We start from the raw sequence: 20216 nt of genomic DNA, 5'->3' as shown, positions 1-20216 counted from the left end.
GAGAAGGGTGCCAGTTCAAGCATATTCCATGAACCAGATAGCAAGGTGACAGAGTCAGCAGGAACAGGAGACCATTGTCAGCAGGCCTCGGCTCCATGGTGCTCTGCTAGTATACTGGCTGGTAGGAGGGAGAGCCAAGAGTGCTGGTCTCTCCAGAACAGAAGGCAGGGTTGCCAAGAATGCCCCAAAGACACTGGAATGCTGAGAGGCCATGTCTGTCTACTGGCTGTGGGCAATCCACAATATAACTGTGATACCAGTAACATAGCTGATAAATGTTTGGCTCTATCTGGATGCTAAGGGCTAGTTATAGCCAGTTTAGTTGTAGCATCTCAAAATCCAAGAAGCATCCTGAGCTAGGGCCACAAGGGAAAAGTCACTGGTAGCACAAGGGTAGCCTGAAAGCATAGGCTCGAGAAGGGCCAAGCACACCCCACAGCTCAAGACACAACCTCAAAAATGGCTGAGAAAACACTTGGGGCCCACTCAGCAGTGATGACAGAGCCTGCCTGATTCCATCCTGGAACTGTGTGTTTGTAGGAGCTGGAGGTTTTTATTTCTCCCCAGAGATCCAAATATAACTATGAAATGAAGTGCCTGTTGAGACAATTCACAGTAGGATGACTAAGAGACATGTAGGAAATGTTTAACTTTTCACCCATCAAAGAAGCCAGACAAAGCCACAGTGAGAGATCATTTTTACCTGTCAAATGCACACACAAATTCAATGACATCTACTCTTCGAGATGGAGGAAAGAATAATGAAGCCAGGATGGCATGGGGCTCCTGCATTCCAGCATGACAAATCAAGAGACACGGTGAAGCTTTGAAAATTCCCTGGCTTGGAACCCAATGTTATACTTCTGACGTTAAGGAGTGACATAAAATCCAGAAAAACATTTTTCTAATGATGTTCATCACAGCTGCATTTGCAATATTAAAAAAAAATAGCAAAAGGAAATGACTAACTAACTTTATTTCCATACAAATCAACCATCTATCTGTCCATCCAAGAAACAAGTATTAAAGGCAGACCTGATAGTATATGCCTATTCCAGCACCTGGAAGGCTGAGGCTCAAAGATAAATGAGCTTAAGACCACTCTGGCTCCACAGCAAGACAATCCCTAAATTAATTAGCTGATTAATAAGTAAATAAAATAAAAAGGCATGTATATAACACTTCATATTTGCCACAGCTCTGTTCCATGCTGGAGCTGGGAGGGCTATGAGATGCTTTCCCCACCTTCAAGAAAATCCTCATCTCTTACAGATATATGCACAACTGAACACAGCAGACACTGCAGGTGAAAGGACAGAGGTCTGCCAAAGGAGGCATTGGTCCCTTCCACTTAGGAAGGGGTCAGCTGGGAACAGCCAATCAGGGAAGGCTTTGGGATGGAGGTTCCCTTTAACTTACTCTAGGAGAAGCAGACTATCATGGTAGCCTGATTCCAGGAGGGTTAGAGAATCATCGTGGTGGACACCACTGCATTCGTTACTTTTCTCTTTGCTGTAACCGAACACCTAAGCATCTTAAGGGAGGAAAGTTTTATTCCGGCTTATCGTTCAAGGGAAAAGTCTGTCATGGTGGGGAAAGCACGACAGCAGAAACAGGAGGATGCGAATCACACTGTTTCCTCAAGCAAAAAGCAGACAGCAATGAATGCTAGTTTGCTTTCTCCTGTTTTCTCCAGGACTCCAGCCCATGGAAATGGTGTCATCTATAGCTAAAGCTGATCTCCCCTCCTCAGTTAACCTGATCTAGGTAACCATCCATGGGTATGCTGGAGGCTTGTCACCTAGGCATTTCACACTCCTGTCAAGTTGATGGTCAGTACTAACCATCAACACCACTGAACACCAAGACATGGAATTTTGGGACACGGTTTTCAGCAGCCATCAGCATGGCATGCGGGACAGCTGGAAAGCAAAGAGAGTCATCAGAACAAGGAAGACATCAAGGCTGGGGCCAGAGTGGGAAGAGTCCCCTCAGAACTTGGGACTCCTCTCTGCTGATAGTGTGGAACTCTGAACAAGCTTTAGCAGGAAGAGCATGCCTGGATCCAAGTTTCTGAGAGGCTACTCCAAAGGCTGAAAGACGCGACAGCAAGGTCTACCAGATGCCTATCTGAGAGCATGTGGTGACAGGTGGAACAGGAAGGGAAGGTCTGGACCCCCAGTTTCCTGTAAAGTGGGTGATAGTGGTCCCATTTGAACAAGATAAAGATCATGTCTTTATCTTGGGAAGGGAAGGAACTGGAAGAGACCCACTGTGAAAACAAGGTAAAGGTGGTCAGCTCTCCCCTCTGGGCAGCGTTAGAAATAATGTCTGGGGTCTGGAGAGATTTCTCAGCCCTGCAAGCACCTGGACCTGAGTTTGAGCCTCAGAATTGGCGTAGAAAAGTCAGGCACAGAGGTGCATGCTTGAGAACCCAGTGCCCCAGCACTGGGCAGGAGTGAAGGAGACAGACAGATCCCTGTAGCTGCCTGGCCAGATCACCTGATCCAGTCAGCAGCCTCTGCTAGTCACTGGGAGATCCTGCTTCAAAAAGCAAGGTAGACAGCTCCTGAGGAAGGACACCTGAGCTTGTCTTCTGGCTTCCATCTGTGTGTACACATGTGTGCTTGCACACACATTCAACACACGTGTGCGTGCACACATGAGAGGGAGATGGTACTGCAGAGAGTTTCTCATAGAGGTTGTTAAAATGCAAAGGGGAATTGGTTAAGTGGGTCTTTTTTTTTTAATGTAAATCAAATGTTCTGGAAACTCCTAAGATGACAGAATTTGAAGTTTGAAAAAAACAGGATATTAGGAGCAAAATAGGCCAGAAGGACCCAGTTCACAAGTGAGCTCAAAGTATCTACATAAATATTTTACAGTTGCCGAAATCAGGCAATAGAAACAGTATTGGGAGTGTTTCACACACAGTAATTATCTAAGCAAGAGAAGGTAAGTCGGGCATAATTGATCCCCATTCATCATCTCTAGATCCCTGGAAATCCTCTGAAACCAGTAGCCCCTGGTCTCATTGACCTGCTCACAGATTTGCTACATGATAGACCATGAGTTACTTTTACTCCCTGTGTTTGGTTCTAGTTCTGAAAACTCGGATCCTGTTCTACAGTCCATTCAGGCCATGGGCTGGCCCCTAGAGCCCAGTGTCAAGGCCTCTGTGGATATTGTCTGAAACAGAAACAGATCCCATAGGTAGAAGCCACTGTCACCATTGTCACAGTGCACTGAGCACTTGGCAGTGAGCTAGAAACATGACCTGCTGCCACACTGAAGCACAGCACAGACCCGAGATGGTCAGTGTGTCCCAATGAGGGACTCGGAGAGCGGACGTGAGCTGCCCAAAGCCACACAACTAGTAAGTGGCACTCAGCTGAGTCTAAGGGACACCTGAGGCCTCTTCCTTAGGGCTCCTCTGCCTTGTACTTGTGTTGGAATCACTTAGATTCTTTTGCATGTGTGGATTCTGGTTCAATAGGTGTGGGTGGATCCTGAGATTCCACTTCCTTAGCAGCTCAGAGGTTCTCTGTGCTAATGGCTCTTCTAGCTAATGGCTTCCTTTTATGAATAGGAGAAGTGCACTTAGAAGCTAACGGCAACCATGCTAAGGTCAGCACCCAGAGAGAAGTCTCGGGCATTAAAGGCTGTGCTTGGCAAGTGGTGAAAGGCAGAGGCACAGGGGAGAGCAGCTAGGCTCTGGCCTCCGGGAGCCCCAGGTTTAATTCTCAGCCCACCACCCAGATTCTGAGACATGGTTTCACTTCTCCACACTGAGGTTTGCCCCTCCCAGTAATGCAGGTTCTACCTAATAGGCTGACTTAACTAGTGCAGTTTGAGAGAGCAGAGTACGCTGTGGTCATAAATGAAATCTTCATGGTGGTGGTGGGGTATTCTGTCTCCACGTATGTCTCTCTGCCACTTGCATGCCTGGTGTGCATGGAGGCCAGAAGAAGGCTTTAGAGTTACAGGCAGTTGTGAGCTATCGTGTGGATATTATAAATCAAACCCAGGTCCTCTGAAGGAGCAGCCTCTGCTCTCAACAGCTGAGTCATCTCTCCAGCTTCCAAACTGAGATCATTTTTGAAGAAATTATCCCAAGGAGAAGTAGTAAGAGAAACTGTCAGTGGTTCCATAGCACATCCTCAATAAACACTAAGCAGTGTCATGTGATTGTGTGGTCTCATCTAAGCCATTAAGCTCTTTCTTAATTACATCAGTAATACACGCTCAGTGGTAAAGCTGAATACTGAGAAATGTTAAGAAAATGGCCATGCTTGAACACGTAACTCCTTAAGGTAGTACGATTTGGGTTTTGTTTACTTCTGTAACATGAAATTAGCCACATGAATATACATAAGCTATCCATTCAAATTTAAACATCAATCACTAAGAGTTACATAAAATGACAGATTTAATTTCTAGGTTGCTCCTGCCACCATTTGACTGCTCAGCAGTACACATGCTGGTGCCCAGCCCCTAGTGAGGGGTGGAGATGTCCAACTACAGTACCGCTCACAGCTCTCCTCTTACTGCCCTTCCTCATTCAGCCCTGAATCACAGACAGTTCCGTTTGCCATCAACTTCAGTATTCGTTACCTTAGGATAAATATCTACAGTAAAATTGTGAGGTCAAAGGGATATAGACCTTCCTTCAGCATTTGCCAAGTTAGATGAATGGACAGAGGGAAGGATGGAGAACGAAGGGGAAGTGAAGGGGAGAGAGGGGTGAGGAGAGCGAGATCTCCAGTTTCATCTGAGAGGATTGGGTCAATTTGTCCTGGTGTTAGTTTTACTTTCGTCAACCTGAGAATAAAATCTATACTCCATTTTTATTGTGTTTCTGCCATTGTTGGCCACGATTTCAGACTTTTCAAGTATTTGGGGGTCAACTATATCTTTTCACCCAAATTACTTTAAGAAAGGGCAAGCCTGTCCACTTACGCGGCGCTCGTACGGTGCATACTCACCAGTTAGATGTGGAGGCGGCTCGAAGCCCATCTGAGCATTAAACCAATGCTGGCCAGAGCAGAGGCCCAGCAAGTATTTACAGGTCTTGGCTGAATCGGTGACAAAGGTGTACTTTTCCCCAGTGCTGCTGCTGGTGATGGTGAGCTTTTTTCTCTGGAGGAAGCAAACACAGGCTTAGAACCCTGACTGTCCTCACCCACCCCTGGAAGTACATGTGTATAGGCAGCAATACAAGATCAGCCCCTCAGGTCAGTATCAACACACTTCTGGAAGTACAGGCCAGGTAATGTCTGACAAAGGCCCAATTTCTTTTCTTAGACAATGGCTAAACAAAAATCCCTCTATTTATCTTTCTCCTTCATTTGTGAGCCAAATGTTTGCCATATAATTGCTATTGTCTAGGAGTGTGCTGGACAGAAAGAACGTGAGATGAGTCAGTGGACACTGGGCCCTCACAAGTGCACTGTGAAATGGCCGGCAAGCATCCCCCATTGTTTCTGTCGTACAAGCTCCAAGCTTCTTGCTCCGATGAGTCAGGGAGCCAGCAGAGAACAAGCAGGCAGCTGCAGTGTAATAAGCCAGCAGAGGAACAGAGCTGTAGTCAGAACCAGCCACCACCAAAGAAGCAAGGAAACAGACCGGGAACTGACCCGGATCCTCATTATGCCTCATTATAACACATTAGCATAGCGAAAGCTCCCCCAAGGGAGAGTTAGAACAAAAATATAGGAGTGTTTTGAGCTGTGTGCAAAGTAGTACATGCGCACTGGAAGCCTCCTCTCTTGTCTGGAAAAAGCATAAAAACAGAAACCCTTCTCCATGAAATACAGTCTGTATCTTTTCTCCTGGCTCCTCTGCCTATGGGAGGCCAGCCCTTCTTTTCTGTAATAAACTTTCACTTGTTTTGATTTCTGTCATTCCCTAGATAAAAGGTCCCACAAAAGATGCCCAGGTTACAATTATGTTAAGAACTTTGTGAGCATGTATACCTCTCATGCCATGCTGTAGATTAAGGAATCATTATCTTTACTCCAAACATGATATAGAAATCCTAGAATCTAGAAACTGATCTACAGTCCTCTGAATATACCACATGCTGTGTGCAGAGGCACACGCCTTCAAGCCCAGCACTAAGGGAGGCAGGGGCAGGTGGATCTCCATGTCAGCCAGGGCTCCAAAATGAGACCAAGTCTCAACCAACCAACCAACCAACCAATCAATCAAAACAAAAATCCAATAACTATTCTCAAACAAATCTGAAAAGGGAGAAACACAGATTCTGTGATTCTGTGTGTGTGTGTGTCTTTGTGTGTGTGTGTGTCTGTATGTATGTCTCTCTCTGTCTCTCTCTCTCTCTCTCTCTGCATTTGAAGCACAGAAACTTACAATAACACTATAAGGAGCAACTGTTTCTTTGTGAAAATTGCACTTTATCCTATCTCAGTCATTCTAAAAGATACATTAAACTGTACTCCTATCTTCTCTAGATAAAAATGTTTTTTTTAATAAATGCTGTCATATGAAAATAAAGGAAAGAATATGCCATATAAAGTCTGAAAAGAGAACACATACAGGCTTTGCCAGGAAGCTAATTAATGAAGTGTTTTTCTGGCATTTGCACCATTTAAAAAGTATGTCCTCTGTTTTTTTTAGATTTGTAATTTGGGGGTTTCTTTTCTTATTCTAAACAACATTGCCTTTTATGAGGGAGCTTCTCTTTGCAACCTTGTATTCTTTTGCTTACAGAGGGCCCTGTGTAGTCTTCTATAGTCTGTTCTGCTCCATGCATTTATCTCTAAAGATTAGAGAGAATGCTGAAAACACTACAGTCATCAGCACTATTAGGCTTCTTGTTCTAGAACGGATGGTTTGTGATTGAATATCAAGTATGCAGAGATGCCAAGGTACCCAGGAATTTTCTTCATTGAAAATGGTGCTTTTATTCCCTTGGCTACTTCCTGAAGGGTGAAAAGATGAATGAGATGTGATTGAAGCATCTTGGCTCCAGCTATTAGTACAGAAAACTGAAGCTTCCTGAACTGATCTCTGGTCTCTCAGAGCTCACTACTTGGGGCTTGCAGAAAAAGAGTCATTTTCTGTGGAAGATACTTAACTGCCCATGAGCATCTGGTGATCTTACTTCATGATGACTTTTCAGCAAAATAGCCCATTCATGCCAAGGAGGAAATTGATCATCAGGGGATGGAAATCCTAATTAAATAGTTTCTTTGAGCTTGTGAGCTTGATGACTTCCCAGATTTAATTTTTTTAATTGGCCTGGTAATGAGAAAACAAGTACTTGTAAAATGAAACCAATATATGTATATATACATGTTTGTATGTCTATCTGTATGCATGCATGTATGTATAAAAAAAAACTTAAGGGCGGTGTTGAACTTTATGGCCTCAAATTTTTCATGTTTCAAAGTTACTGCTTAGAGAATCTGCATTTAGACAAATCACATTGAAATCTTTGTTTAGTTAAGCATAAATAAAGAGAATGAGAAACAATATAATAGTGTTGAATTTGATTCAGTAATCTGAATTCTTTAAATACACTTCATATTTCTTTAAATAATTAAGGTTCTGAAAAATTCATTAGTATAAACATTGTTTATATTTAAGTTTGCTGAAAAATATCAATACCCTGACAATACATTCTTAGGTCAGTTTAATGAACTCAAATTATGCTAATTATTACATATTTTACATAAGCTTTCTTTTTCTAAACACAAGTGATAGGGTATTAAGAAATTCTATTATGTGCCAAAGAACTTTGTCTTTAGATGAGTCATCAGTGAAACATAAATCCTGACCTGGTTAAGCTTAGGATAGACAGGGACAGTCAGCTACCAGGTCCCAGTGCCAAGAGCATAGAAATTAAATTCTGGAACTGAACAGTGTAAAGGGCATTTTAATATGATTTGAAATGTACAGCAACTTGGATGTCCAGGGAGGGTTTTTTGTTTGTTTGTTTTTTGTTTTTTGTTTTTTGTTTTTTTTTGCATATTTTAAAACCTCAGTGGCCATCAGACACTGCCAAGGTGCCTGCAGTCAACCCAAGACACACTGGATGCCTGAGCTTCTGAGGAAGCACCAATCCTTAGGGCAGATGTTTCAGAACCTTGCAGGCTCCAGTAAACCTCAACTTCCTTCTTTTCCTTCAGATCCCATTTGTCCTTGTTTTGAGCACAGATGGACTCCCAGGGGTTAGGAGAAGGCATGGATAGAAAATGTCGCACTTGAGAATACAGGCTCTTTATGGAGGCTCTGAGGAAGCTGGCTGCAGAGGAATTTTAATCCCATAACATGGCTCTGGCAAGGGATCACACCCAAAGACATTCTAGTACTATGTGATCTGGCTAGAAGGCAGACATGCTCTGGATTACAGTCTGATCTGATTGGAATACAGGCACGCCCTCGGTACACACCTTTAATCCCAAACAGTAAAAGCAAAATTAGCTTATAAAAGGAAGCAGCCATGTTTGAAAGTGATGTCTAATTGAGGGGCAAAGTAATGCATCAGAGAAAGATTTGACAGAATGAGTCAGAAATAGGATATCCCCAACTCTCACAAGAACAGGACAGGAAAGGGAGGCTGCTTTTAAGAGCAGTGCAAAGGGAGAGGAGAGAGGGTTTTGTTTTTGTTGTTGTTTTTTGTTTTTGTTTTTGATGCCATGGTTTATTTTAGTTAGCCTTTTGACAACATAACATCTATAATAAAAATTGATGCTTTGAACAATATTATCCACATCATCATATTTGAAGGATTCTTATTAATAAAATAGTTCTTATATATAAAACATCAAAAACTCTTATATTCAGCATTTATAATGATGTAAAAAATTCTGGAATAAAGTTTTAAAAAATAAGTTTCTGTGATTTATTTTGGTTATGTCTGTAACCATAGGCTACTTTTTTTTATTAATTACACTTTATTCACTTTGTATCCCCCTTGTAGTTCCTTCCCTTCTCCCCTCCCAATCCTTCCCTTCCTCCCCCTTCTCCACACATGTCCTTCCCCAAGTCCACTGGTAGGGGAGGGCTTCTTTTCCTTCCTTCTGATCCTAGTCTGTCAGGTCTCATCAGGAGTGGCTGCACTGTCTTCCTCTGTGGCCTGGTAAGGCCGCTCCTCTTCAGGGGGAGGTGATCAAAGAGCCAGCCACTTAGTTCACATCAGAGACAGTCCCTCTTCCCATTACTATGGAACCCACTTGGAGACTGAACTGTTATGGGCTATAGCTGTGCAGGGGTTCTAGGTTATTGAGGAGAGAGTTTTTACTGAGACACTTTTATTAGGACAGTTTTACAGAGACAGGTTGCCGAGAAAATAAGCTAGAAAAAGGTGAAGACAAAATGAGCCATAGAGTGAGAAGGAGCCAGATTAGAACATATTGTCTGATTTACTTTGAGGCGAGGCAGAGCCATTCAGTCAGAAGATGATAAGAGAAGCCAGTTTGGATCAGTCAGCTTGGAGAGTTCAGAAAGAGCTAGAAAGGCTTGGGAACAGCGCTCATCTCATCCCCTCAGCTGAGGAAATTAAAAAAAAAAAACAAAAACTTTTTTTTTCTTTTACAGCTGCCAAGGGGTAACAAGAGAAGAAGAAAAAAAGCCTTCCTGCGGCCCCAACCCCTTGCATGTACATCAATGCACCAGAACACAGGTGAACTGAGGGTCAGCTGTACGTGAATATGTCAAAAGACACCTAGGTAGGCACTGCTACTGAAAGGGCCGTAGACCAAAAGAAAGGGAGGTGCGGGTGTCCGTCAACAGAGCTTCACTCACATGAGTTGAAATCATCCCAATTTCTCTCCAAGGAAACTGTGATGTTGCCATTCTGCGGCCGCTTTTCACTTGGTAGACTATGATGCCTTTGGTGCAGAACCCCAAGGCCAATCCCCCTTCTGGTCTCTTCTTCTCTGGGAAAACGCGGTGAACCAAGACTCCATATTCTGGGAGTTGCTGAACAACCTAGAGGGAGAAAAAGGCCAATTCAGGACCCGTGAGTTCCCTGCTTGAAAATTATAGGGACCCTCGACCCCTTCTGTGGAAAAGGTCCATCACTGCCAAACAAGATGAAGAAACATTCAGCTGGACAGTTCTTTCTTACTCTGGAATATGTCTATACCTTTGATATGATAGCATTTTCTTTCTTTCTTTCGTTCTTTCCTTCTTTGTTTCTGTTGGGTTTGGGAAGTTGGGTTTTTTTTTGGGGGGGGGCTTGTTTTTGTTTTTGTTTTTGGTTGGTTTGTGTTTTGTCCAAAGAATCCCTTATTTATAGACTACCTAAGAGAACATTTGCACTCTTATAGGACACTAGGATAAAAGGACGGTGAATAAATGTTTCTTAGGAGTCAGACTTTCTTGGGACATCTCAAGGTCAGGAGTTCTCTTCCCTGGTTGTATCGATCATCTATTCCCATTTTTTCCCATTTTCTAGTTGCAAAAGCTGAGGCTTACGCACAAAAAGGAGTCTTTAGGTCTTTAGCAAGGCTATCCTAGCAAGTTGAGCCAAGAGCAAGCTGCAGGGAAATGCCCGTCACTCCAGCATGCCTTTCTGAAACTCACTAATGCCTCTGTAGGATCTCCATAGCCTCAGCTCTTGCCTCAGTTTACTAAACTAGGAGATTGAATTTTGCCAGAGGCCAAGGATCAATCAGAGCTCCATCAGGCCAATTGAATTCTCAAGAGTGTTTCAAGCATGAGCTCAACACAAATGTTTTCTTGTCTGAACAGCAGTCCCACAGCCAGGAAGTTCTCATCAGAAGGCTGTGCGCATGGACCTGCAGGAAAGGCTTCCTGCTCCGGAGAATTAAGAGCCTCTCAAAGGGCTTCACTGGTGAGATCTGGTACCATCTCGCCAGCAGACTCTCCTGCAGATGAGTCATCACTGTAGACATGTGACATAGCCAGCAGACACCCTGACTTTCTGTGAGATTATGATTAAGTGTCTGGATGCTGGGCTTCCTGCTTTTAGCGTGAAGAGACACTGTCACATTGTTACCATCATCATCATCACCATTATCACCCAATAAAAGCACTGAGTACTAGTATTGAAACATCTAAAGCCAATCGGATATTGATTTAGGTGTGACAAAGAGAGACTGCCCAAGAAAGTATGGCACATTATGTTAAGGAATTTGATGAACGTTGTTCTAAGGCTCTGAAATAGCCACCATGAGACTAAGGATGCTTTTACTAAATTTGCTTTTAGAAAATGATCTAAAGCTTTTTAAATCTTTAGCATTAACTTTCCATTTTTGTATTTTTAATTATTCTGAGAGTCATGATACTTGAGTACCAATAACTCATGCTGCTCAGGCACGTATTGTTTCCTTATCATTTAGTTTTCATATCATAAGACAAAGGCTGTCTCTACAAAGAAGAAAATGGAGGCACAGAAGGGCTATGTAATCTAATCAATTGAACTCAGGACAATTAAATGTTTTTGTCTCTACAGGCCAAGTTCTTCAAATTCTTCAACTGAAAGGAAAGGAAACTCCTTCCCCCATCCCCAACACACACACAATCCAACATTTTAATGAGCATGTATGTCTTCTTCTGTTCTTATGGTCAGGAAGTCACAAAGAAAGCAGCTGTAACAGCCAAAAAGATGGCTTAGACCTGAGTTTCATCCCTAGCACTGATGTAAAAAGCTGAATGTGTGATGGGTGTTTGTAATCCAAGCACTAGAGAGGCAGAAATGAGAGGGTCACCAGCCAGCTAGTCTAGTTTAATTGGTAAGCTGCAGGTCCCAGTGAGATACCCTGTTCAAAATCAATATAGCTGCCCCCCACAATGAAACCAGCTACTGACATTACGGAAGTTCAATCCTGTAAATTTTTTTTCGTACATCTGTAATTGCTTTCACAAAGCACATATCCGATAACCACTGGATCCTCTGTGTCATTACTGGCCTACTGATGAGTCCTCTTTGACCACACAACCAAGTAGCACTAGGACCGTGCTCAGGCGAGGGATAGAAGGGTTTTGATAGCATAGATATTATCTACTAAACAGCTATGGGTTTTTGAACATTATCAGTGGCTGATCTACCTGGACTCCATTGTCTGTTTTGAAGTTCATAGTTCAGCCTGGGTCTACATTCTCAAAGATTCCCCGGCTGTGGCTAAGGACAGTCAGCCTCCCCTTTGTTTCCAATATTCTTGCCCATGAATTGCTAACTTGTGTTTCCTGGCCCTGTTGGTGAACATGCCTAAAACACCAAACCCTATTGGAACAAATATAAAACAAAGTACAGGGCTGGGAGAGCGGCTTCCAGCAATACACTGGAGTGTATGTGGCCATATTTATGTGGCTCTATTTGAAAATAATAGTTTCAATTTATTTTTATTACATATACAAGAGCAATTTCCTGTTAGTGGATATGATGTTCCAACTTTTGGTTTAGTAAGCTTAGAAAAAAATAAAAAATAAACTCTCCTATATCTGAAAGACAAATCATTCCACTGACCCAAGTAGTACATCTAAATTCCTTGGAGGCCAGAATGGGAACCTGAATAGAAGAGTCTGTTTGATTTCAAGAATTCATTCTTAACGACTAAAATTTGGAGCATCCCTAGAGACTGGGAACACAGATAAATATGCATAATGTTTTCTAGGGCACCTTCCATCTGTTAAAAGTAAAATAGCATATCTGTCTCCTGTCTCCCACTGTGCCTTTCCTTATCCATTCCGACATGGCTTTCTGTTCTTCCAGCAGCCAGCAGCAAATGAGATTAAACCAAGCAGTCCTAACTGCTCCTTGCTGTCCTGAAAACGGTGGGTCACAAAGGGATTGTTCTTTCCTAATTCACAGCGACTCATATGCTTTGGCCCTATAATTCCATCTCTGTGAATGTATTCTGGAAAAACATGCTGAGTAACCAAGACAAATCCTTCTCATAATTCTGTTCCTAATTTGGCGCAGACTTCCAGGGATGGGTCAAGGGAGCCTACCTCCCAGCAAGGAAGGACAAAACCCATGAAACACCTGGGGAACACATCCATTAGAATGCTAAGGAGAAAAAAAACACAGAATTTAACCAATGTGATTCCAACAGGCAACTGGATTTGTTTCCACATAACACATCACTGTCCCCAGCTGAGTGGGAACAGTTCTAGCATTGCGGATGTCCAGGAAACAGTGAGCAAACCTTGAACAGGTTGTTCAGGGAGTCACACACTCACACAGTTGTGAATCTTCCAGACCAATGGTGGTGTTCAGTGGTGCCCACGCTGGGCTGTTGCCAAGTCTGCTGCCAGTGGGAGAAAATGATTTGGCAGAGCACAGCATCCGTGAACCAAGCCAGCAGGCAGCCACCTGGGAATGATTTCCTCTTTGGATGAAAAAGAAGAGCCTAGAGGAGCTATAATTAAATATCTAGTGACTATTTGTGTTATATCGGCTACGTGTTAGGCTCTGTGGATCTGGGGCACTGTTGGTATGGCATCCTGGTTAGGGGGACCAAAAATGTCCCCCTAACAAGATGCTTCGACAATCAGAAGCATCTGTGGTTGAATTGAGCACTGTTACCCACCTGTGTGACTCCATGCAGAGAGTCTACTCCTAATAAACAAAACAGAAATAAAGCCAACGGTGGATATAGAAAAATACTAATTTCAGCCTTGCATATTGGGACTATATACATGGGAAGTAGGTATTGATTCAAAGCAAGTTTTCTTTTCTTTTCTTTTCTTTTTTTGGCAATTCAGGGTTCTAAGAAGTTCTTAAGTAATATATGTCCCCTTTAAATGTATACGGCTATATACATATATAAGTGCGTGTAGAAGTGTGACTATATCAAAATGTAAGTGTGCTCACTCTCTGTGGGGGCATGGCAGAGAAGTGCTTTCTTCGTATTTGGGAAAAGACTTTGACAAGCTCACAGTGTGATACAGATGCTCCCCGTGGGTGCAAAGCTCACTCTCTTCAACCCTCTGCATCAAGAACAGGCATCCTATGCATTAGTCACTGTATTAGAACACCAACGGGAAGATCAGGACCCAGAGTATGTCTCGACATGAATGAACATTGCGCGCAAATGATCAAAATCGATGCTTTTCCTGAAAGTTAGGATGAAAAAAGCCTTCAGCCTTTGGCTTGTAAGATGGTAGTTATTTTTTTTTTTATAGACACTTTTTATAGTTCTCCAGTGGAGGGAGGAATGCTACTGAATCCAGCCCATGAAGATGGCTTGGGACAGCCTGCAGGCAGCATTCACCCCACAGTAATGACCTGCAGGGTGACATCCTTGATCTCAACTCGGTTCTCTAGTTCTATGGCCACTCATCATCTGATGGCTTTGAGGCACATGTCCCTCGTCAAGGGAATGTTCTTGACAGGGGACATGTGTGAGACTGGACTACAGAATTCAGTGAGTGTTTCGGGTGGGATTTAGAGAATGAAGTGCTCGCGGACTGCCCCCCAATGTTAGGTGTGGGGATCATTTTCCTAGGTGACTGGCCAAAAGGAACAGGGCAAGCCTTACTTTTCCCGTTCTTCTCTCAAGCACTTATCTTCTTAAAGGCAAAACCAAAGAAACAAGCAAACACTTGGACAGAATATTATGACCCAAACTGTGAAGCTTAGATACAGGAAAATGTGCACATTCCTGCCCACAGGAAAGTGCCACAGATGCCTCTCTGAGGTCAAAGCAAGGCCCTGTGACATTAGCCTAGCTCATTAGATCCTATTCCTTTGAGGGATCATTCCTAATGCAACCTGTTACCAGAAACCTTTTCTTGTTGCTCAGTGTGATGAAAGAGTCTTCCTTTTGTGGGCCAAATCCTTGCTTATAACTCCTTGCAAATTTGATTCCTTCTGGTCCCCAAAGATGGCTGCAGAGAGAATCACTGACTACATTTCCTGAACCCTAACACCTCTCTCCAGACCCCATAGGCCTCACCTCTAAGAACTCTAGCTCAGCATCCTCTCCCCACGGCGCAGAACTGAGCCGGTGCATCTCTGAGACTTCTACTTGGGCCCGGATTGCTGTCATCCGCTCAATAAGCCTTGCCGGGATGTAATCTTGAATTCGGAAGTATGCTTTACTCCCCACCTGCTAGGAAGAACATGCAGAAGAAAGCTTAGCCAGGATCCCTTCCAGCCACTTCTAAATAGAAGAGAAATGTGTGTGAAACCACACTCCCAACAGCCTGGGACAGGGCACTCCTTTGAGGTGCCTCTGGAACACGGTGTTGGGTTTGTATCAGAAGTGGGGCCAAACAAGGAAATTTCAGCTATGACATCACCTCTATACAGAACCATGTTTGGGGAGACCAGATCCTTCTCCCCAACCCAGACCTCGATCTGCAGCAGGTCTGCTACTTAAGACGCTGAGGCTACAGTTCCTCAGGAGAGTCTAGAAGATCCGTGTCAGTTAGTGCCTAGTACTGGGTTCCCTCAACACAGATGTGGGGACAAACCAAAGTATGGTGAAGCTCATGGTGACACATCTCCAAGTCCATTGCAAAAACTGAGGAGGATAGGCCTGGGTAGTGAAGAGCTTACGCTGCTTCTGCATTTCTGATTTCTATCCTGATCTCTGCCAGCCTACCCCATCCCATCCCATCCCCCAAACACTGCTTTGATGGTAGTTATCATGAAGAAGGCAGCTGGGAGATGGGTGAATCTGACCTTTATTCAGGGGGTGGGTGAGTCAGTGTGACAGGGTTCAGGAGTGCACACCACTGTATCCATCACACCCCACATTCATGCTGTGGCACAATCCTGTAAACACGTGGTCATAGACTGAGGATCCCAGAATTCTCCAGGTGACCCAGGGTGAGTCAGGGATAAGATCAATGGCACAAAAGAAAATTTAAAGCAACATTCTCAGTGCTCTAGTGCATTAAAAAATTAAAGCATACTCCAACCGAGGACCTTGCATGGAGAGGACCTAGAACCCCTGTTCAGAGGAAGCCCATAGACTGCTCAGTTTCCAAGTGGGTTACCTAGTAAGCGGTACAGGGGCTGTCTCTGACATGAACTCAGTGGCCGGCTCTTTGATCACTTCCCCCTGGAGGGTGCAGCCTTGCCAAGCCACAGAAGAAGTTGATGTAGCCAACCTTGATGAGACCTGATAGGCTAGGGTCAGATAGAAGGGGAGGAGGTCCTCCCCTATAAGGGACTAGGAAAAGGGCATAGGGGGAGAAGTGGGAGAGTGGGTGGAACTGGGAGGAGACGAGACAGGGGACTGCAGTGGGAATACAAAGTGAATAAATTGTAATAAATAAATAAACAACTAAATCATGTTAGATTGGCCAAAATGCAGAACACTGACAATACCAAGGGCTGTTGGGAATAGAAACAACAGGAATTCACATTCATTGTGGGCGAGAGTTGAAAATGGTACAGCCATTTTGAAAGACAGTTGGTCAACTTCTTGCAGATTTAAACAGACTCTAACTGAGGCCCTGGCAATTAACCCCAAAGACCGAAGACCTATGTCCACAGAAAAAGCTACCAGGAAGCCAGGACTGTAGCTCAGTGGAAGAGTGCCTGCAGGAAGCCCTGGGTTACATGCATAGCAGTGAACATAAATAAATAACTGCACATGGCTGTTAACAGAAGCTTTATCCATAATCGCCAGACTGCGGAAACAAAAGCTGTCCGGGGAGTAAGTGTGAAAACAAATCGAAACCAAACAAAAAAACGATAGTACATCTGGGTGATGGCATATGCTATTCAGCACAAAAAAAAAAAAAAAAAAAAAAAAAAAAAAAAAAAAAAAAAAAAAAAACGCTAACAAGGAAAGGCCATGAAGGTGCTTAAAGGCATGTTACTAAATGACATAAACCTACATGAGCTCTCCTGCTACAGACACGGTAAAGAGATGAGTGGTTGCCAGCGGACAGACAGGCAGAGCGCTAGCAAGGGGAGGGAGCGCTTGACGAATTCTAGAGCAATGAGACGACTCCGCATGGCCAACTGATAGTGATGCATGCGTTATGTACTTGTCAAAACATATGTAGTATACGACACGAGGAGTGAATCCCTGTGTTAACCAGGTACTCTGGCGATGGCCATCTGTCAGCACTGGTTCAGCAATTGTAACAAATGTGCCCTCTGATAGGAAATTATAATGTTCACTAGGGGAGTTGTTGGCACAGAAGATCTCTCTACCTTCCTACCTGCCATTTGCTGTAAACTTAACTGCTCTGTTATAGTTGTATTAAGTCTCCCGAATGCTATCGGCTTTCACCAGCAAGCGGCACAGTTGGGAACACCCTGAGCAAGTGGGATCCAGTGGAAGGGAATAAGGTTGCTGCCAGGACCCCAGCCCCTTCCCTTTTTTGTCATTCTGCTTTCTGGCTACCATGATCCACCATGAGTTTTGCTCTGCTCTACCCCTGAGGTTTGCTCCCTTACCTAGGCCTACCTAAAGAGAGGGAGCCTGCAATCATGGACCAAATTCTGTGAAGCCAAATAAAGCTTCTTTCCTTTAAGCAGATTATCTCTTATAGTCTGTCATAGTGACAGAAAGCTAACTAACATGTGTCCTGAAAAATTAAGTTTATTAAAACATTTAGGATGGAGAAAAGGAATATAGGATTTTTGTCCCTGCATTTCCTGCTGTGAACATACCTAAGAGAAGACATCAACAAGGATCTAGAAAGTTCTAGGCACAAGTACCATTGTCTTTGTGGCATTTGTAGAAGAGAAACACCCAAGGGACTATGGTGTGATGATCATCCCAATTATCACTTACATGGCACTATGAGGGGAATGCCCAACAGAGGGACTGGATACTCGATGGAAGTCCCAGCCCCATGGAGTCATAGCATGAAAGCGCTCCAGACCCGTGGCATCGTCAGGAAGGCAGGAAAGAATGCAGATGGCGTGCAGCAATGTCTATGACTGTACAAAAATCCCCACATGTGATCAGGCTGAAGAGCCTGAGCCTGTGGAACGTTGTTCTGCTGTGATGTGTGATTAAGGAGATTTATTTTTATACTAAATTGCCTTTGTCTCCCTTTTAAAATGCAAATATAATCATGCTACTTCCCTGCTTAAAATTCTGCAGGGGCACCCATCTTTCACAACAGCAGCTTTCAGTTCTTTTCCCACCACCAGAAGCATTTCCAAAATAGAAGCCCCTTAGCAAGACATACAAAGTCCTCCAGAGGGTGACAGGTGCCACCTAGCCAGCCCCATCACCTCATAAAATGCCTAAAGCCTCTTCTTCTTGCCCGCTAACAACACAGAGAGGCGCTGTCCCTTTTGAAGCCTTGCAGCTGCAGTTAAACTACAGAATATCCCTTGAAGGCCATGTGATGCCAAAGCCCTGTGTAGTTACTATTAGAAGGGAGTGGAACCTTTAAGACAGTCCTCAACATGTGGGTCATGACCCCCTTGGAGGTTGAATAACCTTTTCACAGGGGTCACATATCAGATATCCTGCCTTCTGATTCAGAACAGTAGCAAAATTCCAGTTATGAAGTAGCAACAGAAATAATTTTATGGTTGGAGTCCCTACAACATGAGGGACTGTATTACAGGGCGGAGCATTAGGAAAGTTGAGAACCTTTCAGAGGCAGCTGTGCGAGACGAGTTGTGTCATTGAAAGCATTCCCTTGAGACACTGAGACCCCGGACTCCTCCTATCCTTCCTGTCAGTCTGGAGGTGAGAAGCCTTCACCATTCACTTCTGTCATGATTTACTGTGTCACCACATCCCAAACTGACAGAGCCAATGACCATGAATTAAAACCTCTGAAACCAGGAGCCAAGTAGATCTTTCCTCCTTGTAAGTTGATGGCCACAGGTATTTTGTTACAGTGATGGAAATCTAGCCTACACCCCTAATGCTATTTGAAATACCCACACACAGAGAATCAAGCACAAGTATAGATTCTAGGTAATAACAATATGTCAAAACAGGTTGATTGATTGTAAATATATATATATATATATATATATATATATATCAGGATGGTTATGTTGTTTTGGGTGGAAGGCTATGCAATGGGGGTCAGAAAATCTCTGCATCTCCAATTTAATCTGCTCTAAAAATAGTTTATTGGTATATTTTTATTGAAGATAGAATTTTTCATAAAATATATTCTGATTACAATTTTCCCTCCCCAACTTCCCCCATCCTCCCCACTTCCCCAATGGCCCAAATCCACACCCTTACTTATATATGATTTTGCTGCTATGGCAAGGGGCTGCTGAAGTAAAGAAGAGCCACTGTTTGAGAGGACATTCCTCCCAGTAAAACTGCCCCTGACTGACTCACACTCAGGTGCAAAGACTTTAACCATCTACAGATTGTCTATCTAGAATATGTGGTGTCAACTTTGCAATATTTATGTGGGTTAGATGTTTATGTCAATGGCAGATAGAGTGATCTCTTAATAAAGCTTGGCTATTAATATTGGTGATAATGGTGATAAAAAACTCAGTAAGTGTGTGCGTTACTGTGGTATGGCTTTGGTCTGAGTGATCCCCAAGAGACAGTGGATAGTCTTGATCTCCAGTGTGGTGCTATTGGGAAATGATGGCACTTTCATGGAAGAACTATTGGTCATTGGAGGCTTCTCTTCAGAAGTAACCATGGGACCTCAGCCTCTCTCCCTCTGACTTCCTATTTGGCATTGTGAGTTCCTCCCAACATGTGCTCCCACCATGAGGTCCTGATACCCAGCATCAAACCAATGGAGGGGTACAATCCTGGACTTCGAGCTTCTAAACCTATGAGCTAAATAAACCTTTTCTCTTTGTAAGTTAACTTTTTTTGGGTATTTCATTGTAAAAGCACAAACTAACTAATGTAAAGCGGGATGTACTAGACAAGGACTATATCACAATGCATGAACTTGTTTATTCGACCTTGTAGGATACATAACACAGAAAGAATGTTCAGGGGATGCTTGTTTGATAAATGAATGGGTGGGTAGGTTGCTGGATGAGATAGTTTTCCCCAGTCTCCTCGGCAGATGCCAACAACACTTCGCAAAGGCAAAGCCTCCATATTCCTGACAGTCTCAGCATCCCACGTTCTTCTTTCCATTGATGCCGCCCAGAGGCCCCAGGCACCACCCTACCTCCTTAGGATGACTGCCAAACTCAGCCTGCAGGGCAAGGACTGCCAGCTGCAGCAGTGTCTCATCGTTGCAATGCAGCCTTTCTTCTAGAATGTCTTTTCGAAGTTGCAGGTAAAATTGATGCCTTGTTGGGCTGTGCCTAGCAAAGAAACACAGGAATGAAGAGAGCTTAGATGTAG

General features: G+C 43.6%; 1 protein-coding gene across 1 annotated transcript in view; it reads right to left on the bottom strand.

Moving 5' to 3' along the window:
• Frmpd2 (FERM and PDZ domain containing 2) overlaps positions 1 to 20216 on the bottom strand; it is a 71033-nt gene that overhangs the window by 34173 nt on the left and 16644 nt on the right. Inside the window, exons 12-15 of the mRNA XM_021643471.2 lie at positions 20038 to 20176; positions 14895 to 15050; positions 9772 to 9957; positions 4986 to 5139 (exon numbers count right to left, since the gene is read on the bottom strand). Coding sequence (XP_021499146.2) covers positions 4986 to 5139; positions 9772 to 9957; positions 14895 to 15050; positions 20038 to 20176 — 635 coding nt within the window. The remainder of the gene's footprint in view (positions 1 to 4985; positions 5140 to 9771; positions 9958 to 14894; positions 15051 to 20037; positions 20177 to 20216) is intronic.

Source organism: Meriones unguiculatus, chromosome 9 (assembly GCF_030254825.1).
Source record: "Meriones unguiculatus strain TT.TT164.6M chromosome 9, Bangor_MerUng_6.1, whole genome shotgun sequence".
NCBI lineage: Eukaryota > Metazoa > Chordata > Mammalia > Rodentia > Muridae > Meriones > Meriones unguiculatus.
This window is presented reverse-complemented; position numbering and strand designations above follow the sequence as displayed.